The sequence below is a fragment of the Cnephaeus nilssonii genome, assembly GCF_951640355.1.
Source record: "Cnephaeus nilssonii genome assembly, chromosome: 10".
Taxonomy (NCBI): Eukaryota; Metazoa; Chordata; class Mammalia; order Chiroptera; family Vespertilionidae; genus Cnephaeus; species Cnephaeus nilssonii.
Window position 1 is genome coordinate 6306879 of NC_137081.1, and position 25080 is coordinate 6331958.

General features: G+C 49.8%; 1 protein-coding gene across 4 annotated transcripts in view; it reads right to left on the minus strand.

The window, feature by feature from the left end:
* Positions 1 to 25080, minus strand: part of HECW2 (HECT, C2 and WW domain containing E3 ubiquitin protein ligase 2) — a 260292-nt gene that overhangs the window by 131377 nt on the left and 103835 nt on the right. For 2 of the 4 annotated variants that reach the window (XR_013814098.1, XM_079782596.1), the window contains exon 3: positions 2155 to 2262. Coding sequence is in view for 3 of the 4 variants with exons in the window: in XM_079782596.1 (XP_079638722.1) it covers positions 2155 to 2262 (108 nt within the window). In the remaining variant the exon portion in view is untranslated. The other 2 variants (XM_079782597.1, XM_079782598.1) reach the window with 2 other exon arrangements.

Below are 25080 nucleotides of genomic sequence, written 5' to 3' on the forward strand. Positions count from 1 at the left end.
CCTGCCTCCTGTAGGGGTTTATCCAGACAAACCAAAGCCGTCTTTACATTCAGAAATAGCTCAGTGCTCAAATCTAGGTTTTGCCATGAATTTAGGTCAATTTTTGGAGAATTTTACTTTGCCTGGACTTCTGAATAGCTAAAGATAAAATGTTCTGTCTGAAGATGAAAGCAAATGTTTTTCTGTGTCTTTAAGTTTTCAAGATCAAAGGTTGAAAATATAAAAACTGTCTAACATACTCAGCCAACTCCTGATTTTTTAAAAAAATGTTGCATAATCTCACCAGATATGTTTTTCTTGATTTTTTAGAGAGAGAAAAGGGGGAGGGGAGAGAGAGAGAAAGAGAGAGAGAGAGATCTATTAAGTACTAGCAGGAGGGGTAAAGAAAAACCTTCTCTTGAGAAAGAGAGATTTACTAGCCCCTAATCAGCCAGGACGTCCCGAACCTCTACCACTTTGGAAGCGAGAAAGAAAATCAACCACACAAACTGAGACCGTCTGTCCACGGGCTGTTGTTTTTCACACCTACTGTTCCACATGACAGCAGCATGTGATGCTGACCTCTTCCCGGTGTTACGAGGTATTTATCTCAGAACACCCCACAGTATGAATCGGCAGGCACCACCCAGGGCCATCACTCTGGCAGCCTTCCGCACTTGGGAGCCAACACGAAGGTCGTTTCACCGTTTCCCCTGAAGTTCAGCTGGTGCTGTTTCTCAGCCAGGTCAGCCTCTCAAACCCTGGGATCCTCCCAAAGGAGGAATCACATTGAGAGGAAGCTGGGCTAGCTCCCGTTCCATGTTTCCCCATATCCTTTTATCACTTACTTTTCCGACGACTTAGGTAGTAATGCCAGCTGGGGCAAGGTGGGGAAGAAAAGTAGAAATAGGCAAAGAAAAGTGCCCGTGACCTCACCCCCCAGAAACAACCTCTCATTCACATTCTGACAAACATACCCTTCGGGGCTTTCCCTTCTGCCATGATTTCAGCTGGGGCTGTGCTGTGTGTATCTGCCTTTTCCCTCTCACTTATATCATGAGCATTTTCCCTTAAAATTACATTCCACTCAAGATTTACAGAGAGAATCTAGCCAGAAATTAAACTGAAAAGAAGGCATTGCTTAGGGGTCAGAAATGGGATTAGAGAAAGCTCTAGAATGCTGACTTCCCAGTGAAAATGTGGGAGAAATAATCTGATGGCAATTCAAAGTAATAGCTGCTCATCTTTCCAAACAACTTGTTCCAGTGCAGTAGTTTTATATGCTTTAACTAGAGGCCCGATGCACGAAGATTCTTGCAAGAATGGGCCTTCCCACCCCTGGCTGCCGGCACCGCCTTCGCTCCGGACCGGAGCTGCCTTTCCGCCTTCCCACGCTGCCCAGAGGCCCTGAGCAGCTGGGGCAGTGCAGAACGCCATGGCAATGACGCAGGTGGTTGAATTATCTGCAGGATTCCTAGTAAATAGACCTCTATCGCAGTCCCAGACTATCTGACCCACACTTGTAAAAACCAGGACCCAAAGGCAAAAGTTATTCTGCCGCTGGGAAAAATAATAGCAGAGTTAGCAAATAAAAATTTTAAATTAAGTTAAATCCTTAAATTTAAGTCTTGAAGTGTTTTTCCTGCTCTCTAACATTAGTATTAATCATTAAATATGAATTACAAATGTGGACGCAAAGGTATATAAAAGTGTGTGAAGTATTAAAATAGCCACACATAATTTATACTAGAGGCCTGATGCACGAAGATTTGTGTAAGAACGGGCCTTCCTTCCCCTGGCTGCTGGCACTGCCTTCACTCCGGCCGGAGCCGCCTTTCCGCCTCTCGCCTTGTCGCATCAATTTGCATATTCCCTCCTTATGGGCTGTGGGCGCCGCCATCTTTGTCGCAGAGTTACCGTCAATTTGCATATTCCGTCTTTATTAGATAGGATATCATATGTTCGTACAATACACACACACTTTTCAAAATATGTGAACATACTCTAATGAGTATTTTCTAAAATAACACATTTTCCAATCTGGAGTTATATGGTGTAAGTGTATGTAAATCAGAGCCAAAAGCATTTTAAATAGCACTCAGAAAAGACCCATAGATCCCCGCATCTCCAGGCAACGTCGCATAACAAACATCCGTTTCACACGTGGCTACTTACGTTCCATGAAGTAGGGCCCCGGCTCAATCCTCCACACGAGCTGCCCTTTCTGGGTGCCGGTCACGCCCCTGTTTTTAGAATCCCAGAAGTTGGCTGGAGAATTCTCATCTGGAAAAAACAAAGGAACACCTTTCAGCTTCATTACCGCCTCTCTGTCCTTCCTCAGCTCCAAGACCAAGACAAGTCCTCAGACAGAGAGAAGAGGGATGGGAAATACCCGTGAACCCTAGCATAAGTGACGACTCCCAGCAGATGACTGTGCTGAATGTCTCCACTGGCATTTTCCGGGGGACATGGGGAGGGTGCGGGTGGCAGGACGCTGGCATCGCTGGGCTTGGCCAGGTTGGTCAGCGTGGCCAACAACAAGACTACCGAGAGCGAAGGGCACAGCGGAGCCGGGGGCCGAGCTGATGTGTGGGAAAGGGGCTACACCCACCCACAGATCCTTCACGGAAGGAGGGAGGAGCAGAGCGGGGAGAATATAACCAAACTCCACGTGGGGGACAAAACGGGACGTTAAACTGTAAGATGGAGTCGGACACACTCCAGGTTTGCCACGGACAGCGTCCCGGCTCCAGGTCTGCCCGGAACACCTTTCACAAACCGCCAAAGGCAGGAGCCCTCGAGCCGACGGAAGGAAAGGAAAGGCAGCGTCTGGACCTCTGAAGGGAAAGAACAGACCCAGGAACAGGCCTGAACGTGGCCCTCTCCACGCTGTCTGACCTCATGACACAGGAAACGGTCCTAGTGGTAGGCACACTGGGGTCAGTGGGAGAGGCTCTCACCACTCCAGATGACGGGCGGGGACACTGGCGGCCCAGGCTCCGCCCCCACCCTGAGCGCTGTGGGATGCGTAGTCTACAGAACTGGCTCACATGCCACTAGCCTGAAGCTCTGTCCCAGAGCCTAGAAGAGGAAATGAACTGAAAAGGCGAAAAGCAGCCCCTTCAGGGTTTTACAGGTGCACAAAAATGTGTACCGTAACTCTGGCTCTCACAGTCCGATGTACCTCATTTGGTTTTGGTTTTAATATATTTGTATTGATTTCAGAGAGGAAGGAAGGGCAAGAGAGATAGAAACATCAATGACGAGAGACAATCGTTGATCAGCTGCCTCCAGCAACCCGCTACTGGGGATCGAGCCTGCAACCCGGGCCTGTGCCCTGACCAGGAATCAAGCCATGACCTCCTTCATAGGTCAATGCTCAACCACTGAGCCACACCGGCGAGGCCAAATGAACCTCGTTTGTTTCCCCAAATCCCTTTTCCGGGAGGAGAGATTAGGGGTGCACTTTAACCGAGAGCAGAGATCAACCAGACAGGGTGAACAAAGAGCTACACTAAAAAATGGAAAGACAGAGGAAAAGGCCCAAGCCCAAGGGAATATCCCAGAGGAGAAACCTCTCTTCTTTTTTTAACCCTCACCTGAGGATATGTTTTTATTAATTTTTAGGGAGAGAGAGACATACACAGACATAGATAGATGTGAGAGGGAAGCATCGACTGGTTGCCTCTCAGACATGCTCCACCTGGGGATCAAATCCACGACCTTTTTTACGGCAGCGTAGTATTCCATTGTGTAGATGTACACAATTTTCTAATCCACTCATCTGCCGATGGGCACTTAGGCTGTTTCCAAATCTTAGCTATGGTGAGAATTGTACTGCTATGAACATAGGGGTGCATATATCCTTTCTGATTGATGTTTCTAGTTTCTTGGGATATATGCCTAGAAGTGGGATCACTGGGTCAAATGGGAGTTCCATTTTTAGTTTTTGAGGAAACTCCATACTGTTCTCCACAGTGGCTGCACCAGTATAGATCCAGAGACAGAGAAACATCGACCAGAACGTCAAACCTCAGAGGGAAGGTAGGGGAGGGTGGGGGTAATGGGGAGAGATCAACCAAAGGACTTATATGCATGCATATGGGCCTAACCAATGGACACAGACAACAGGGGGGTGGGGGCATGAGTGGAGGGTGGGAGGGCAATGGGAGGATAAGGACACATATGTAATACCTTAATCAATCAATAAATAAAAAAACAAACTAACAAAACAAAAAAAACCCACAACCTTTTGGTGCACGAGACGATGCTCCAACTGACTGAGCCACCCCACCTGGCCAGGGCGAAACCTCTCTTCTTTTGAGCGTAAAAGAAACAAAAAGTGAGGCTCAGATAACCCAGCTTTGAGCGACTTGCGCCTGCCGCTGTCCTCGGAGCCCACTGGCTTCATCACATGGACAAGCCAGAGAACTGGGGGGCGGGGGGGGGGGTGTGTCCTTTCGTGGGAGTGGTATTCAGCACATTAGAAGTCAAAGATGCTTTTTGTGAAAGTCCAAGAGCAGCCACTGTCCTTTACAGGAATGGAGAGGCATAACCCGTTCAGGGCCTCCCCTCTACACCCGAGCACACCCAGGACGCAACTCCCCCCACCATGGAATGCAGCCGCAGCGCCGATCTCTCCAAGGCGCCCAGGCCATCGCCTAACGCTGGCCACTGGCCGGGAGGGATGGCCCGGCCCGGGCTCCTCAGAGCAGACGCCGCCCCCTGCCATCCGCTGAGCGGCTTCCATGCCCACGGAGCCCCACCTCTGTCCACGGCAACAATGCGCCCCGTGAACCCTGCTTCTCTCTCCGAATCCCTCATAGCTGAGGGTGGCACGGGGTCTCGCTCCAGCCGGTGAGATGTGCGTGGAAGCCTCCCGGGCGGGACTCCTGGGAAAGCTGTCATTGTTCTAATGAATTAAAGGACAGGAACCTGGATTTTAGCACGCACCCCAACCAGGGGGTTCTGACACAGGTACCACACACACCGCACGTGGGAAACTCTGTTCCCGGCGCTTTCCAGGGAAACGGAGCGATTACAGCAAAGCTCTGGACAGTGGACACCTCCTGTCCCTTTCACCCGTTAGCTTGTCCCTTCCTTCCTTCCCTCGCTCAGTTCAAAGGCGTCTGCGGAGTGCCTATATGGAGGCCACCGACACCCATTTCCTGCCATGAAGAGCGGACGGTGCAGGAGATGGGCACAGAGGGTACGAGGCCATGTGGAGAGCAGCAGGGCAGAGGCGTGCCTACTTCAGGACGCGTGAAAGGGGACAGAGGAGAGATGGCCAGTGCTCCCTGGGACCGTGCACAGTCCATGCGGCTCTGGGTCCATCAAACGGGAAGTGTCTTTGGGAGATGCAGGTGGAGGTATCCTTTGGGGGGATCTACACATTTAAGCCAGTCATTAAGGTGTCCCCTCTGTTCCTTTGCTTCACTGTTCCCGAAGACATGTTGTTTTACCTCACAGGGTTCTTTTTTGGGGAGGAAGAGGGGGTTCATGGGTGGTCATCAGAAGCAGCAAGCAAGTGGCCATGCTCAGAGCTGACTTCAGCAGCAGAAGTTTCTATTGTTGCCTGGGCCCCAGGACATAACGCCCTGCAGCTGTGGAGAAGTAGGGTTCATTCTATTATCCTATAATGTGATCGTAGACAGTTACTTTTTAAGAATCTCAGTGAATTCTTTTTTGTAAATGCCACGAAATCTAAAATAATGTAAGCATAAAGTCTTTTTTAAGATTTTTTTCCCCCAAACGCTTCCTTCCCCATAATATTTGATACACAAAAATCAGTGTGAACATTTTCTTTTAAAAAAATCTTCTCCTGTATGTGGTTTTTCAATTCACAAAAATGTTCAGAAATTGGCTTTTAAGATAATAAAAGAATATACAGGAGACAGGACCAGACATGTCAAAGATATCCAAACATAATTTTGATTTGGAAATGATTCAGTCTCTATCTTAGTATTTCCCAAACCTCCATACAGTACTGGAGATAAAATAGGACAAAAATAAAATATTCAAAGCCCTCACTCCTCTATCAGGGGAGTTGAGAAAAGGTGAGGACTTTTAGGAAAAAGATGCCATGAGACTGACTGTGTCAGAGAATAAAAATAATAATAATAATGCTTACAACTTTTGCTTTAAAATAATCCCTCCCTATATTTTCTCCAAAAAATAGCATAAATATCTAAGTTGATTTTAAATTACCTTTCGGATACACAACGAGGAACACTATGTCCTGAGGTTGGATCATAAAGGGGCCGGGCTTCATTCCGGCTACACGCAGACATCAGATGCCCTGTCTAGGACTTGGGGTTGGGAGACTGATACTGAGCAACAATCATTTGAATCAAAATGATCACTCCAGACCCGGGCCAAGTACGCACCTTCACAGAGACCACGTGACGGGTAAAACTTTGCAAATGCACCAGCACGTGCTAGGCAGGTTGTGGAATCCCACTGCAGTGTGAGAAGAAAACTCTGATAATGACTTTGAGACACGGACGACGTTGTAGGGAAGGGTAAGTCTTTACCAGCGATGGTACCAAACAGAGCACCAACCGTACTCGGTGCTATGAGAGTCATAAGCGAACTTCCAGATGAAGGGGAAGATGTGGCATTCGTGTTTAACCCAACCTCCCTAGACGTACAATTCTGTACACTGAAGCCCTCTCTGGATGGAAGAAAGAGTGTGAGTGACAGGCATGCTTGGCGATTACAATGATGACACCGGGCCACCCGCGGAGAAGGCGCCCACGGGTGACGACGGCTTTGGAGCCACTTGCATGGTACGTTTCCCATCGACACCAGAAGAGCTGGATGATTATAATGTGCCAGAGACGGGACAAAAAGACACCAGCCCATTACAGGACAGGTCTGCAAATCTGGCCTGGGGGATAGCTGACTCTTCCCACAATTCACCACCCCTAGAAGCCAAACCCTCCCATTCTTTAGCTAGTTACTTCTCTACCACGTACTGCCCTTTGTTCAAACGGTGTCTGAGCTCCTGAGACCAACCACATCTCTGAGTCTTCATGCCCATGAAGGTCTCCATGCACACAGAAATAAAAAAGGTGCAGCCAGTGAGATGTGTATGCCTCTCCTCCTGTCGCTCTGTCGTTGGTCAGTCTGATTGGCAGGCCCAGTCACTGAACCTAGGAGGATAGAGGAAAGGTGTTTTTTCTTCCTCTACATAGTCCTCAAAGGGGTGGTCAAGGATGGCCAGCATTTGGTAGCTTGGTAAACACCTTGGCACAAGATCCAATATTAGGCCCATCAACAATCTCTAATAATAAAAGCATAATATGCTAATTAGACTGGACAGCCGGACGACCTTCCGGACATCCTTCCGGACGACCTTCCAGACAAAGCCGGGGCTGTGAGGGCTGAGGCAAGCTGCGGCAGCTGCGAGGGCTGAGCCCCTTGCACAGATTTCATGCATCGGGCCTCTAGTATTCTATGACAATGACACTACAATGCTTCAATCCTTTTTCGTGCCCCAAGGCTGTCAGGTTAGAACAAGATTTCCTGTTGCTAAAGAAGGTTCATGAAAAAGAACAGAGTAAATGACCTTTTTCTAAAGGCCCATAATCAGAGACGGGCAGGCCACCTTGAGGACCTCAATAATGATGTCGAACACTGCGGAGCTCACTATGCGCCGGGCACTGTTCCGCTGTTTTGTCTTTATTAACTCAAATAGGCAAGTAACGTATTCAAAGCCCTCACTTTTCTATCAGCCAACCCAGGGGAGTTGGGAAAAGATGAGAACTTTTAGGAGAGAGATGCCATGAGACAGAGACTGTGTCAGAATAAAAAAAATAATGCTTACAACTTTTATTTTGCTTTAAAATAATCCATCCCTACATTTTCTCAAAACCCTCTGCGAACAATCCTGTAAGATACTGTTATCATTTTTTTTTTTTTTACAGGGGAGAGCGCGAACACAGTCCCCCACTACCACAAATTATGCAGTTCTACCTTGCCCCCCTGCTGGCCTGATCGCCCCTAACCTCTTTCCCACATTTGGGGAAATCGCAGGGGTCAGCACATCCGGAGTGCAATGGATAAGCCTCGCCCTGGGAAAACCACCTTCGTGATCATGGTATCTCCCCTGCCAGGTAAGTATTGTTATCATATTTTTAACAATGGGGAAACGAAGGCACAGAGACACGAAGAAATGTGCCCAGGGTCCTGAATCCACGTGCAGAGTGAGCACAGGCTGCTGGTTCGGAGGCCACGCGCCCCGACACGACGGCACGCTGTCCACCGGGACCACGGTGAAGAGCCTGGGCTACATTCTGCCGATCGTGGAAAGTCACTGAAGCACTGAGAGCAGGGAGGGGTGTGACCTGCACGTCTTTAAAAAATCCTTCTAGCTGCTGCCTGCAGAGCGCACTGCGCCAGGACGAGAGAGGACGGCCCCAGTGCCTCAGGCCCGGGCCTGGCACCCCGTGTGGGAGCGCCACCTAAACATGACCCTCCCCGGCCCCATCTTCCCTGTGCAGACAGAGCTGGGCAGCTATAAATAGCCGCTCCTGGTGCACAAGGCTGCACACCAGTCCAGACGCTGCAGCCCCGTGACCCCGGGAGGTGACTCATCCCCGCCGCGCTCCCTCCAATCGAACCTCCGTCCTGCAATGTCACGCGAAGTCCTGCAGGCTCTTCTCCTCCCTCCCTTTACGCAAACAGCTCCTGCAAGTCCCGCCTTCCCACACTCGGCCTCGACCAGTCACTTATAACTCCATAAAACACTTCATGGCACATACGTAACACGAGTGGCCCGGTGCACTGATTCGCGCACATTGAAAGGGAAATAATTAGAAGTATTTTAATATTGCTATTTTCCCTTTCTCCCTCAGGGCCTGGGAGCCGGACGGCGCTGGTCGCCGTCTGCGGGGCGATCGACAGGGCGATCGGGCCCCCACTCACACCCGCCTTGGCCTGGCACCACCCGCTCACCTGCTCCACCATCCCGTGCGGTCCCACTCTCATCAGGGCCCATCAGGGCTGGCAGGGCCTCCACTGCCGCCCACTGCCCGCGCCGTGTCGCCGACGCCCGCCATGTTCTGTGCCGCCCCCTGGTGGTCAGCACACGTCACAGCGAGCGGTCGAACTCCCAGTGGAACCACGGCCCAAGGGGACAATTTGCAGATTAGGCTTTTATTCTCTAGGCTAGCCCTGGCCGTCAGTCCACACACCCCCTCTGCATCGAGAGCAGGAGCTTTTGGTTCTGAGGGACATACCGTTTACTCCAGGTGCCATGCAGGAAGGACGCCTCCTGGGAATGACACTGCCAGGCTGTCTGCAGGGGGCTGTGGGGTCCCAGAACGTCAAGGCACAGCAGACCTGAGTTCAGACTTCACTTCTCCCATTTGCTGCATTTTTTACCTTGGACAAGGCCTTCCCCTGCACAGACTCCATTCCTTTCTTCTGGGAAATGATGCCGGCTCCCAGCTCGGGAAGCTGAGGAGTCCGGGGCACAGCGAGGAAGCTGGCGCGTAGTAGGAGCTCAGCAGTGGGCTTCTTAAATTTTTCCATTCGTTTCATCCTTCTTTCCAAGGGAGTTATCTGTTTACTTTTCATCTATGTTTATTTTTAACTAGAGGCCCAGTGCACGAAATTCATGCACGGAGAGGGAGGTTCCTCAGCCTGGCCTGCACCCTCTCCAATCTGGGACCCCACAGGGATCAGGCCTAAACCGGCAGTCGGACATCCCTCTCGCAATCTGGGATGACTGGCTCCTAACCACTCGCCTGCCTGATCGCCCCTAACTCCTCTGCCTGCCAGCCTGTAGCCCCTACCTTGTCCCCCTGCCGGCATGACTGCCCCTAACCTCTCTGCCTGCCTGCCTGATTGCCCTTAACTGCCCCCCCACCAGCCTGCTTGCCCCCAACTGCCACCCCCCTGCCGGCCTGATTGTCCCCAACTGGCCCCCCCTTCTGGCCTGCTTGCCCCCAACTGCCTCCCCCCGCCGGCCTGATCACCCCCAACTGCCCTCCCCTCCTGGCCTGATCACCCCTAACCGCCTCTGCCTCAGCCCTGTCACCGTGGCTTTGTCTGGAAGGACGTCCGGAAGGTCTCCTGGTCTAATTAGCATATTACACTTTTATTAGTATAGATACTCGAAAGCACAGTTCCTCAACTGCACTTTGTTCATTTTAAATGTATTTGTTTTAAGTAAATGTATTTCATTCTAATTTCTCATAAATATACGTAAGTCAAAACAAAAGCATGCTTATTGGTGTGTTTCTAGAGCCTGCTTTCTTAAGCGCAGGATGTCAAATGACGGACAACACAGGCACAGGCGTTCGCACAGGGACAGTCGCTATGGCCTTACACGCGGCACAGTCTCGCAGCGTCTCAGCACACCCAGGTCTCGGAGGGGACGGTGCTCAGAGCCTGCCGTCCTGCCAGCGAGCCGTAAGCCTGGCTTCCTCCAGCCTCAGGCAGAGGCACCCTCCCTCCCGCCACACGGAAACCGGGACTTGGAACAGAGTGTCTAGCTGGGGACACTCTCAGCACCGTGTGTGTGTGTGTGTGTGTGTGTGTGTGTGTGTGTGTGTAAAAGCTGCCAGGAATGACGAAGCTCTGATTACATAGCCTCCTTCCTTTCCTCTCATTATTTTTTTTAAATACCATGCATACACTAAGCTCTCACCCGAAGATAATCCCTTTTAATGCCAGGGGAGGTTTAAAAGCAGCCTCCGCATCCTACAGGATGTGACTGGTCCATTGCACACGCCCGCGGGGGATTCCGAGAAATGCACGGCCACCCTCGAATCTCACGTTCAGCACGAAAACGCCCTCCGGTGAGGGTGAACGCCGGCCTGGGTCTTCACGAGCTCAAACCATAAAGACAGAGCTGCCGTCGCTAAGTGGGAGCTAATCCACCAGGTCTGACAATGTTAACTGGGAGCCTGTGGGAGCAAGCTTTCTGGAACGTTCGTGGCTCCTGACCCTGAAGAATAATTTTGCAGACGTGGCTGCTCCCTGTGGGTCCCTCCCCAAAATGACTTCATCAGAAGATGAATGACCTTCTCGGAGATCGGACAGCTCACCTGAATCTTGACTAAATCATCGGCGTATTTTTTCATTAAACTGAGCATGCGCCCATGTCGCCCCCTGAGGTGCCACTGACGTTCCAGTCGGTAATTCTCCGTGAGGGTCTGTCCAGTGCATGATAGGAACGTTGGCATCCCTGGCTCTCGGCCACTCAATGCCAGTTGCATCCCATTGGACAATAAAACAAATAACATTCCCACCCCCTTGAGAACCACTGATGGGCATTTTATAGCCAAGAAATAAAAACTTTCATCTGAAACACCAGCTAGTAAAGGATCAGAGTAGAAGTGAAATGCTGCCCGTGTTCAAACCGCGTCTAGAAGGCCTGGGAAAAGGGGGCCAGTCTGCCACAGGGCCGCCAGAAAACCTTCTTTCAAAGGCATGGTTTTATCCTCAAGTTCAAGTCTTATTGTAAGAGCGTTACTAAATCCATCAGCTTCCAGCACGTGGCTCTCCATGAATACTTGTCCATATAAATATTACATCACCAATAAACTCCTTCAAACATCTCATTCCCTGGGAAAAGGGTTTTAAAGTCCATCCAAAATATTATTCTGGTGGCAGATAAGCCGTCAGGAAATCTATTTAGACTCAATCAAATGCCGTTTGAGAGGCATTCTTGTAAAACCTGCGCTTAACCTCCCAGCGAAGTGACTCATCGAGACCCGGCGGGACTCCAGAAGCTCACGCTGAGGGGTCGGCGTGTTTATTTGCACAAGTTTTGGTAGCTGAACCCTGGCACCGGTCTGCTGGGCCGGACTGTGCGGTGACTGACTGCGGTGAACGCCCCGCACAGCAAGTGAAGAACGGTCCGAAGCCAGCCGGGAGGGACCACGTTTAAGACTTTTCAGAGAGAAAGGCGGAGAGAAGGTGGCCATCAGGGGACAGGGCGGTTCATCCCCGGGAGCTTTCCGACCCCTTACCTCGCACAGTCCCACGGCGTCCCTCTCCGCCTTGGCCAGGGTGGACGCCATCCTTTCAGATCCGACGCAGGAAGCAGCAGGAAGAAACGGGTTTCCTTCTCCTTAAAACCGTGCACCTGGTCTCCCCTCGGGCAGCGCCATTCCCGGGAGGGGCCAGAAGGGACGTGCAGGGGGGTCAGAGTCCTGAGGTGCCCTGAGAGCCCGGCGGGTCCCCGCACTGATGCTCCTGCTTCTCTTCCTCTCCCCAAAGCTCTAGAAAGCAGAGACTCGGGAGGCCTCGGCCAGGAGGCTCCTGTCCCGCCAGGAGCAACACTGCAGGCCGCGCCGCCCCTCCCCGGGGCTTAGCATGGCTCAGGCATCCTGAGCGAAAAAACAGAGCCCACCCGCCGTGGTGGCCACACCCCTGCACAGGGCACAGGATGCAATCGCCCCATCCTCCCCTCAGCTTCCTTCCTTTGCTTCCCCTGGGAGCATTCCAGAGAATGAGTTATGTGTCCCCCCCACACACACACACCCACACTCACTCATACACACACACTCACACACACACAAACTCTCACACTCACACACACAAGCTTTCACACACACACATTCACTCATACACACACACTCACACATACTCACACAGTCACATACACACACACTCACAAACACACTCATACACACACTCAAACACACCCACACTCACTCATACACACACACTTACACACACACTCTCACACATACTCTCACACACACACACACAAATTCACACTCACATACACACACACACTCACTCATACACACACAAACTCTCACACACACTCACACACAAACTCACTCACACACACTCATTCATACACACACACTCATACACACACACACATACACACTTACTCATACACACACTCTCACACACACACTCACATACACACTCACTCATACACACACACACTCTCACACACACTCACAAACTCTCACACTCACACACACTCATACACACACTCACACACACTCACACAAACACACACACTCATACACATACACTCATACACTCACACACTCACAAACACACATACACTCCACACACACTCATACACTCACACACACTCATATACTCACAGTCATACACACACACAAACTTTAACACACACTCACTCATATCCACACACACAAGCTTTCACACACACACACACACTCACACACACAAGCTTTCACACACACACACTCACATACACACACACACACACACACCACACACAAGCTTTCACACACACACACACACTCAGAGTGGGCTGATGTCAACAAGCTGACTGCTACGGTGAAGAGGAGAACTTGGTGTGTGATTTACTCAGAACAGAGTGGCCACCATGTGGGAACTCTAGTTGACTGGTCCCATGATCAGATATCACTGAGTCAGGTCACTGAAACAGGCTCCCCGCACCCTACCCAAACCAGAACGGGGTTGGTGGACTTGTGATTTCAAACCATCAAAACGGAATACAACTTTCCCAAGCATCGCCGAGCTCCCGTGAAAAGCCCACACCGTGCTTATCAGTCAGAAGTCGCTCTCAGAGCTCACTCAGTGCAAAACTACACGCGACCATCACTCTAGCTGGTGCTCTTGGCCTGGGCTGGGGAGAGAGGGGGGCGTTTCATGGAGAAAGGGGCTGGAAGTGCAATCATTGCAATTCTAAGTACTGGCTGATGGGTGAATGCGATCAAAGGCTGCAAGACCCTGTCTTTCCAGAAAACTTCTAGGAAAGCAAGATGAAATACCGAGTGTCACGTGCTTTTGCTGTGTAGAGGGGCAGACTGGATTTCAGCTCCACTCTCCATTTGGTGGTTGCAATTTCTTCTCTACTGTTCCCTTGACCCAGATACACTTGGCCACGAAGCTTCCAGGGGCCATAGGGCTTGGGGCTGGCTCTGGAATAGACTGAGGGGGCTCAGGCAGCCTGGAACTCCAGAATCAGCAACCCCTGAGCAGGACATGCAAACCCAACTGAGTCCCAGGACAAAACACTGCAGGTGTGCGGGTGTGTCCTAGCCAGTAACAATGACAGCAGGCACTTACAAAATGCCAGCCACGTACCAGGGACACATGGTAGATACTCCATCTCTAAGGGGTGGCTCTGGGCTCCAAGGCTGAGCGGGGGTGTTATTAGGCCCATATTATTGGGGAAACAGAGAGCAAGTGACAGTAGCCTGGATTTGAAGAATGTTACAGTATTTGGGAGGCAAAGGCTTGGAGCATGCTCCCAGTGGATGCAGAGGCAGCCGGAGCGAAGCAGCCTGGTTCCGGGTGCCTGGAAGCAGCAGGAGCGAAGCAGCCCAAGTCCTGGTGCCAGAGGGAAGCCGGTGTCAGCAGCCAGGGGAAGGAAGGCCTATTCTTGCAGGAATCTTTGTGCACCAGGCCTCTAGTTTACAATAAGCTGCCTCCTTCAGAAGACGCCAGCGACCTCCCTGGCTCGCAGGTGGCCAATGGGCCCAGAGTGGCCTCAGGCCCCAGTAGGAGATCAGACTAAATAAATCTAGAAAGGACCATTCACTGGCTTCAAAGACGATACAGCCTATGAACAACGGACTTCTCAACGCCAGCCTCCGCGCTTCCATCCTGAGGAAGTGTGTAACCCTGAGCTCTTGCCCGCTTCCCAGCTGTGGACCCTCAGCCTCGCCCCGGGCTCGCACACCTGGGCAGGTGCAGCTGCAACCCCACTCACACCCAGGTCTCCGGACGCCCCCTGCGGCTTCCCCCACTCTGGCCCTCCAAGCCTCTGCCTCCCAAATACTGTGACATTCTCCAGATGTGTCCCTTTAGCTGAACTCTAGGTTCTGGTCCACACACGTCACTGAGGTTTGGGTACGACAGACAAGCTATTTTCCCATTTCCCCACAGCACAAGCCGTTGTCCAGGTTGAAAGAAACTTACAGAAGCAAGGGAGGTTAGATAAACATTGGCATTTAGACCTAGGGCCATCGTACTCACATTCCCCTTCTTGGGGGTGGTATTTCCTAAACACAGGCCATTGGGCCAGCACCCTCTCAGTCGCAGTCAATGGCAGGCTTGAGAAGGTACGGCCAGGGAAGTGTAGTATTAAACCCTCAAATTTACATATGCTATTGTTCCTTTCTCCAAAACCACACGCCTCCGGGAAAGAAGGCAAAAAAAAAAAAAAAAAATCAACAAAAAACAGAACAGGGAAGCACATTAATGCTAATATTGCATCCCTTTCACACCTCAGCATTTCCATGTACTATGATATGGCATGGTGCAGGCACTGGGGATACTTGTGAACAAGACCAGTGGAGAAAGAGAAAGAGAGAGAGAGAGAGAGCTACACTGAATATCAGATAGAAAATGAATTCTTTACCCTGGCCAGTGTGCTCCGTGGTCAAGGGTCAACCTATGGACCAGGAGGTCACCGTTGGATTCCTGGTCAGGGCACAGGCCCGGGTTGCTGGCTCGATCCCCAGTGCGGGGCGTGCAGGAGGCAGCCAATCCAGGATTATCTCTCATCATTGATGTTTCTCTCTCTCTCTCTCTCTCCCTCCCCCTTCCTCTCTGAAATCAATAATAAAAAAAAAATGTTTTAATTGGGGAATGACACTGTCCTTTTGCCCCACTCTGTAAGGTCTCCTCCGAGAGCCCCACCAATCATCACAGCTCTCAACATCTGACTATCGATCTAGGAGGCTACTCGGGAGTGCCGCGAGGATTCATCATCAGAAATGAAAGACTTCACTTAACTCAACCAGCCTATTCCCAAAGCTCACAGCACGTGTATTCAGAGTAAAAGGCGAAAGATTTATGCATTCTGAAGGGAAACACGAGAGCATGGCAGAGAAGAGCAAAGACGAGACTCTGAGATTACAATACGAGTGGACAATGGGAAAAGTCAACAGTTGATGCTGGTACCAAACACACAAACAAAGTCAAGGTCAGCACGTCAGGAAGGCACAGCCCTGTTCCTGGAACGCGCGTTATGAGTTTCCCTTGTGCTTCTGCATCCTGCAAGCCTCTGAGTCTGACATCACTCACAGGCATGACTGATGCTTTGCAGCAAGTGTCTGCGTATCTGCCCCAGTTTTCACTGGCGGCTCTTCCCTCTGACCGTGTGTTCGCTAAAAAGCCAGATGAACGCCCGTCGCACCTCCGCTGTGTTTTCAGATTCCCCGAGTCTCCCGATGGGAACGCACGTCCTTTTGTGTGTCCATCAGAAAGCGTTTTTGAAAACATACGAAAGCTGAGACAGCTGCTAACAGAGCAAGGGACAGAGTAAAAACAAAGAGACACATGTCCGTGAAATGCGTGGGTTTTTTTAAATTTGACTTAGGATGTGGCAGGCGATCCAATTGAATAAAAATAAGAAAAGCTACATTCCAGGCCCTGGGAGTGTGTCCTCACATCTCCGCAGGGAATCCTCAGAGTAACCCTCCGGCACAGTCATTCCAACCCCCACTGCACAGATCAAGAAAGCCGGGGACAGAGAGACTGAGTAACTTGCCCGCAAAAGATAACACAGCAAGAAAGAGCTGAATTTCAGATCTAGCTGGGTGACGGCAAAGCTTACCCACACATTTCCCACAGACACACGATCTTCCCAGCAACAGCTAACCACCGCCCACCAGGTTCATGAACTGTGCTCAGTATTTCAGAATCATCCACTGGCAGAATCCCCTCAGCAATTTAAAAATATATTTTTATTGATTTCAGAGAGGAAGGGAGAAGGAGAGAGTGGTAGAAACATCAATGATGAGAACCACTGATCAACGGCCTCCTGCACGCCCCACAATGGGGATCGAGCCCACAACCGGGGCATGTGCCCTGACCAGGATCAAACCGTGACCTCCTGGTTCCTAGGTTGAAGCTCAACCACTGAGCCACACAGGCCGGGCTCCTCTCAGCGACTTGGAGGCAGCACTAGCCCCAGGGCGGGGAAGGGGCTCGGCAGGTCTAGCCACTTCACAGGGGCGCCCGGCGGCGCGGCTGGAACATGCAGAGCCGGTCCAGGAGCCGGTGCAACTTCCCAGCCGCATTTCTGTCCTCCTCTGAGCTCCGGGAGAGGCGGCGTGGGCCTGTGACTTTCTCCGGGTTCTGCAGTTTTGTCTGGGAAATTTTCATTATGTTTTGGAAGAGAGGCAAGTCCCCAAAGCACTGACTTTCTCACCGTCTATAGCTGGGGAAATCCCTTAGTCGATGCCCATCGGAGACAAAATACCGGGATTCTAACCCGTTGCCTTCATACGTGAGAACAAAGGACTCTCGCTTTTCTATTTCTAACGGACCCACACACACAAGCAGGTGTGAGGTGTCGAACCCCTGCACGGCACCCGCCAGTGAGAGTGATGTGGGTCTCTCCCTTTCCACGACCCCACTACAGAATAAGGAAGTTCAGGGCTGAACTTGATCGCAACAGGGTGTGCAGAGGGTATCCGCCCCTTATCGGGGAATCTTGGCCGACGTGAAACGATCGTTTCAGGCTGCTCTCAAAAAGCGGGCCTTAGCAGCCACCTTACCACTGGGCCCCTATCAGCTGCCTAACGATGCTCATGAGATTGGGCGATGACAACGGTAACAAGAAGCACACGCACCAATACACCGTCCCCGTCCTAAGTCCCCGGGGCTCAGGGCTCAGGTGCGGGCCACCTGCCTCCTCGTGAACTCCGAATCCGAACTGTCCCCCTCCCGGGAGCCCTGCCTGCCAACAGCAGGAACGTGAACGTCCAGACCCGTTCTCACAGCTCCTGCCTCAGCCACGGGTCCCTCGGGCGGGCTTGGGGCTGCCCCTCTGGCTCTGAGCGTCGCCAAGAATCACCTTCCCTTTTGGAGCGAAACGCGGCGTTTATAAAGAAGCCGGGACGCGCGTCTGTGCGCACCACAGACGAGGGCTCAACAGCAGCAGATGCACCCGGGTTGCCAGGATGAATGAAAAATGAGGATTTCCCCCCACGTTACTGTGTCCCCTTCTTAAATGAGAAAAAAAAGTCAAATTTTAAATGTCCAGGTTCATTCTGTGAGGCTTAGAAGTTGTAAATGGTCATACACCACATTTGTTCATGGTTTTCTTAACATTTTTAAATCCAATAGAAGACATTTTCTCCTTTAGCCAGTTAATGAGATGCCTGAGAGATCTATGAGCTGTAGGCAATACAGAACAGCCCCGGTTCACAGCTGACATGGACATCGATGAGCTCTGTGACCTTGATTAATCCTAAACTGTAGCTCCCTGGGCTACAACACAGGGTCACGCCACTCCGAAGCACACGTCTGAGAGGACTGGAAGGCAGGGCGTATGGACTCACTCAGTCAACGCTCGGGTACTCCACAGGGGAGACTCCGCATCACTGAAACACCGTGAGAAGTTCTTAGAATTTATTTCTGTGACACACGACAGTCCACCAGGAAGGCGGCTGCGAGAGGAACTGACCTCTGGGGTCCCCGGATCTAGGTTATCCGACGTGAACGTTTAGTAGCATTCAAGTAACATCTTCGGAGAAAAAGAACGGTCTTCCTTCAACCAGCTCAAGGAACCACAGCCATTTGTTTCAGCAATCACTTTGGGAAAGGTGAAGTGGAGCAGATAAAACCCAAATCACAAGACATCTCTGGAAAAGTCGATGGCGCTCGTCCAAAAGGCCTTTTCCTGGAACACGCTGTACCAACAATCCTCCCCCGTGTCCCCCCCCCCCCCCCCCCCCCCCCGCCCCAAGCTCTATTTAAGGGCCTGCGAGCATTTCCATTATAAACTGGGATCATCAGGATTGGCAATGTTACCTTCCAGTCTGGGTTAGAGTTTATGTATAAACAACTCAATCAGACTTTTTTAAAAAGCTATTGTTTTGTAAATTTAATAATGTCCTTCAGTAAAAGATAATAGTATGAGGAGGGGTGAGGGGCAGAAACACCAGGAAAGTCAGGACTGTTTTACACATAAAAAAAAAAAATCTGCCATGGCTTTAATAAGCTAAATAACATGCGTGTTCAAGAAACACGTGCCACCCAAGATTATATGAATGCAGTGGTCACTGTGTCACAGTCTGTAATAATTATGAACTATATATACAAGCATCCAAAAATAAATGAGTAGATAAATCACGGCACAGCCATATGATAGGATATTATGTAAGCCACCACACAATGTTCCCAAATAATGACTTTTCTATCCAAATAGTGTTTAATGGCATGTAAAATGCTCATGATATAGTAAGTGTAAAAACACACTGCAGAGCGGTATGTACAATAACTCAATTGGGCTTAAATATATATGCATATAATATTTATTGGAATAAAGTTGTGAAGCCTATGCCAAAATGTTCGTAGTAACTATTGCTTGGCTGGAAGGCTTCAGCATGCCTCACATTCTTCCATATTTTCCAACTTGTCTATAATGAACTTGCATTACCTGAATCATCATAAACGAGGCTTCAATCTGACCCCAGGTGACAGAGGAATGCAAAAGCAGTGAGAGAGAGAAATGACTCCCTTCTCGGTCTTTCTATAGCCTCCGTGTTTCCATGGCAAATCAGTCTGTAATCATCAACTATGCTGACATTTTAAAATATTACTTATACTGTGGATTTATGAAGCACTCAACTCAAAAAGGTTTTATTTATCAAGAGGAGTTGCCCCGAAAAGTGACCTTGTAGCTAATGACATACTGTCTCAAGATACTGAAAACCACAAATATCACCCACCATAAGGGCACCCCTAGAGGACAAAACAGATGCAGGATCTATCGGGTCAGGGGACAGGAAAAATAATCTGAAGAAAAGAAAACGAATTTGAATCAGAGTAAGTTTAAAATTGTATTCATAAGTTCAAGGACTGGAGTCACCAACCCAGAGACACCTGCTCCAAATGGAATTATGATGTCGAGTAATTTATTTATTTTTTCTTCTTTAAGTCTTCACCTGAGGATATGTTTTTACCGATTTTAGAGAAAGGAGGAAGAGCAAGAGAAAAACATCGACTGGTTGCCTCTCCTACATGCCCTGAGCAGGGAATAAAATCCACAACAAGGTATGTGCCCTGATGGGGATTCAAACCTGCAACCTTTGGTGTATGGGACATCTCTCCAACCCACAGAGCCCCCGGCCAGGGCCACACAGCGGCTTTCTGATGACGGCATCGGCTAACTTTGGTTGGCAAGGAGGACGAGCACTGGGCGGGCTGCTGCCCCGAGGAGGAACACCCGTGAGAAACAGGACAGGAGTGCAGACCTCCGCACAGGACGGCCTGGCGGACGACAGGAAAGCCACGCTTCCCGAGTGTGGAGCACAGACTAAACTGTGATGGGGTGCAATCTGGTCACTTCACGGGCCACCCGGGACACATTGCTCACACCCGTCTGATTTCTCTCTCCCTGTGGCACAGCGACCTCATGCCATTAATTGAAGAATGCTCCACGGATGAAATTAACTGTCCTGTTGCGGAACTGTCTGTGGCATCAAATGGATGCGCTAGAGAGAGCCTTACAGAGAGGTATTTCCTTACGAGCGCAGCATTTTCTAAGGTGCATGTGGGGCAACCCAAGTGAAGTTACCAGGAAAGGGGGCCCCTAGTCAAATCAGAGTAGGGTATGGTGGACCCTACACCCCACCCCTTAGAGCCCACAACGTTCATTAGCAAATACAAAAGCTCTCAGAAGCCTTCAGACTTCTATGGTGTCCTAAACGGAGGCGACCAGGGACCCTCAATCACATGACACCTACAAACAGCCGGAGGAAAGTGCTTGGAGAGACTGTGCCGTGGTGAAACCCCCGCCCACCTTCCAGATCTTCCCCCAAGATCAGCAAGAGCTAAGAGCTTGTCAGGCCCTAGACTCGGTCAGAATCAGAAAGGCAGACGACGCTGAACAGGAAATGGAACCTCCTGCCCTGCTGGTGGGAATGCAGACTGGGGCAGCCACCGTGGAAAACAGTACGGAGTTACTGCAAAAAAATTTAAAAATGGAACTGCCTATGACTCAGAGATTCCACTTCTGGGAATATCATCTGAAGAAACCCGAAACACTCATTCGAAAGAATGTATGCACCCCTGTGTTCATAGCAGCGTTATTTACAGTCGCCAAGATTTGGAAACAGCCCAACTGTCCATCCGTAGGTGAGTGGATAAAAAGCTGCAGTACATCTACACTAATTAAAGAGAAACATGCAAAATGACCATCCCTCCACCACGCCCACCAGCCAATCAGAGCGAGTATGCAAATTAACCCAACAAAGCTGGAGATTAATTTGCATACGCAGGCATGGAGTGAAGCCTGAAGACAGCGTAGAAGGAAGCCAAGCGCTGCAGAAGGGAGCAAAGCTGCAGAGAAGGGAGGGAGGCAAGGCGGCGGTGGAGACGGGAGGGAAGCCTGCCTCAACAGGCTTCGCTCCCTTTTTTGCTTTGCTTTGGCCACAGGAAGCCCTGTTCTTGCAGGAATCTTCCTGCAACGGGCCTCTAGTTTATAATAATGGAATACCACTCAGCTGTAAAAAAGAAGGAACTCTTACCCGTTGCAACAGCATGGATGGACCTGGAGAGCATTATGCTAAGTGAAATAAGGTGTCAGAGAAAGATAAGAATCTAAGGCATGATCTCACTCATGTGTGGAATCTAAAGAACAAAATAAACTCACAAACAAAATGGGAAAAAAAGAAGAAATGTCCCTCTGAAGGAGGTCTCATTCTTGCATCCTCCGGCCTTCTAGGAAAACTGCACAGGAAGCCAAGTCATCGCGCTGAGTTTGCTTGGTAGCAAGAGTTCCAAAGTAGGCGGGGCTTGGGATATGTAAAGGTCTCTGGCATATAGCGTCTCCTACGTGCAGGTCTGGGCCCTGGGACCACACGGACCTCGTCCTCTGGCCAGAGATTAGAAGGACACTGCCCAGGGCCACACTGTTGACTCCAAGTTTCCTCAGCTCTCCAAGACCCCTTCTGACCGATTCCCATAAACTCCTGGAATATTTCAAAACGCTGGGTCTGCTACAGCCTGGGCGTGGAATAATAATACTATTAATTCAGTGCTTCATTGATGTTAGGTGTTGCATGAAGTGCTTTTAATTCATCAGCTCTGATCATTTTCCCTACAACCCCATGAGGTAGACCCCATTCCAAGACCCATTTTATTCACGGGGGACCTGAGGCTCAAGGAAATTAAGTGGTTGCCCAACATCACAGAGAACAAATGGCCACGTCAGAACTTCAACCCGGGCCCCCAGATTTTGGGGCCCCCACTCTTCGCAGGCTGCTGTCGTGATTCAGAAACACGAGAGCCTGGCAAGTTCTTTCAGGCCACTCGGCACGATCAACATGCCAGCGTTAGAATTTAACTCTCAGAGGGAATTATTTTTACATTGTGCGAGCGCTCCTTGTGCTCCCCAAAATTATCACGTACCCTGACTTCACAGCAGCTGCCCGACCACGCCTCACGCGGAGGGGCGGGAGTCACTGCGTGAAATGCTAACCACGCTGGACGTGACCCTGGGAAGCGACCCTGGGAGGGGTCCTAGTCTTTTCTGTGCCTTGACTTCCTCATCTGTGAAACAGGAATCACACTCCCGTTAATTCCCAACGTGGCAGGGCAAGTACTGTGAGTGCCCTGTCGGCCACCTGAGAACTAGTGCCACCTACAACCTTGATTTGATTGATACAACACTTCCATACTCAGTGCCTGCTGGGGCCACCAGGCTGGACACACACCCAGCTTTCTACGAAGCCTGTCCCCGTAGCAAACCAGGTACGTGGAGAAGAGTAGATGAAAAACGTCACACCAGGCAAACACATTGTTCTTATTTATGTGATGGACAGGCTAAGCATTTAGACAAGAGGGTTTTCTGATTTGAACTTTGCAAATTATTCTCCCTTTTGGATTTTTTATTTCCAACCCTCACCCAAGGGTATGCTTTTTATTGATTTTAGAGAGAGGAAGGGGGAGGGGAGAGAGAGAGACATCAATGTGAGAGAGAAACATTGATCGGCTGCCTCCCATAGGCAACCCAACAGGGGATCGAACCCGCAACCTAGGTAAGTGCCCTGACCGGGAATTGAACCCGCCACATTTCAGTTACAGGATGACACTCCAACCAACTGAGCCACACCAGCTAGGGCTGGATTCAGTTTTTTAAATCTGTAAAGTAGATTCTATTAAGATTGGTAATAGGACAGAATTGAGTTGAATAATGTTCTTCACCCCTTACCCATGTTAAACATCACTAGTGGATCATACAACTCTTTCCGGAATAAAGCCTCCATCTCACTAAAGATGCCACTCTACGCAGCGTCCGCATTCAGCTCAGGCAGGTAAGCTGGAACCTGTTTCCTGTGTCAGGGCTCTGTGGTCCCTAAGGACCCTTCTAGTCCTTTGACTTCAAGTTTTATACTTACTCAGTAAAATTCTAGGTACAGAAGCCTGGAGAAATGTGATCTATCAGAGAGAAAAATGAATAGTAAGTGTTCAAGTCAAGGACTCAGGAGAGACTTATTTGTTAGTGTTTTGTCAGCAATGTAACACAACATAGTCCATCTTCTAAAACGTCAAAATGATAGTTTATAAATCTCAGAAGTAGGCGAGGTAATGGAAAAGCACGAATCATTCCCCTTAAAATATAAAACACAAAAACGTCAAACGCCACCGCCATGATTCACAAATATTGCTGGAAAGTGTTACAGAAACACAAAAGAAGTACAAACCAAAACAACAGTAAATAGAGAGAGAGAAATGAAGGCATGAAAACATCACTCCTTGCACACAAAACTTTTACCTACCTAGAAAATTACCCCAGGAAAATGTGACAGATAATAACGGCGAAAATAGAGCAGATGTTGGTTTCTATGTCTCTCATTACATGGCATAAGATAAGTCAGGTAAAGGGAAATGAAATTCTACTGTATCTTTGCTTTAAGAATAATACATTTCCTCCATCTCTTTGCCTGAATTTGGGGTTGGGGATGCAATTTTAGCAAGTCAATAAAGAACGCCCCTCCCAGTCGTCACAGAGTTCAGACCATCTAGAAGCAGAGGCTCGAGCCAGACAGGTGGAGGAGCCACCGAATGTCCTGGCGCAGACAGTCAAGTGACTTACCCAGGTGAGACGCTTCCTTAGTAGTGGGGCTAGAGCTAAACTCGGGTCTTATGATTCTAAAGCCCAGTAGACTACACAATGCCCGTCTGAAAGAAAGAAGAATTTATTTGCAAATATCATTCTTTAAAATGTTTGCCATTCAGGCTGCTTTCAACAAATCAACAAATGACCAGTGCTGGCGAGGACGTGGAGAAAAGGGAACCCCTAGAACACTGCTGCTGGGAATGCAGACTGGTGCAGCCATGATGGAAAACAAAATTAAATATGCAACTGCCATTTGACCCAGCGATCCCACTTCTAGGAATACATCCCAAGAAACCCAAAACACCAATCAGAAAGAAGGCATGCACCCCTATGTTCATAGCAGCACAATGTACAATAGCTGAGATCTGGAGACAGCCCCAGTGCCCATCAGTAGATGAGTGGATAAAAAAGCTGTGGTATATTTACACCATGGAATACTATGCAGCAGTAAAAAAGAAGGATCTCTTACCCTTTGAGACAGCATGGAGGGGCCTGAAGAGTATCATGCTAAGTGAAATAAGCCAGTCAGAAAAAGACAAGGATCACATGATCTCTCTCATACGTGGAATCTAAGTAACAAAAAAACACACCTGATGAATGGAATGGATCCAGAGACATGGAAGCATGGAACAGAGTGCGGAATCTCGGGGAAAGGTTGGGGGGGGGGAAGGGTGGGGGGGTGGGTGGGTGGGAGGTAATCAACCAAAGACCTTGTATGCATATATGCATGGCCCATGGACACAGACAATAGGGTGCTGAAGGCCTGGGGTGGGGGGCAAGGGCAGACTGGAGGGGTTCAATGGGGGGGGCGGAAGGGGACATATGTAATACTTCCAACAATAAAGAATTATTTTAAAATAAATAAATTAAATTAAATGTTTGCCATTCAATAGGGGCAGGCCGGACCCCAGTGTGCATGAATTGGTGCACCAGGCCTCTAGTTGGATTATAAGTGTAACTAATAATCGGAACCCCTGGAATAATAACGTAGGCTAGAATCTGGAAGCACTGCAACATGTCTTAGCAGAAATTAACTGGCTCCTCCC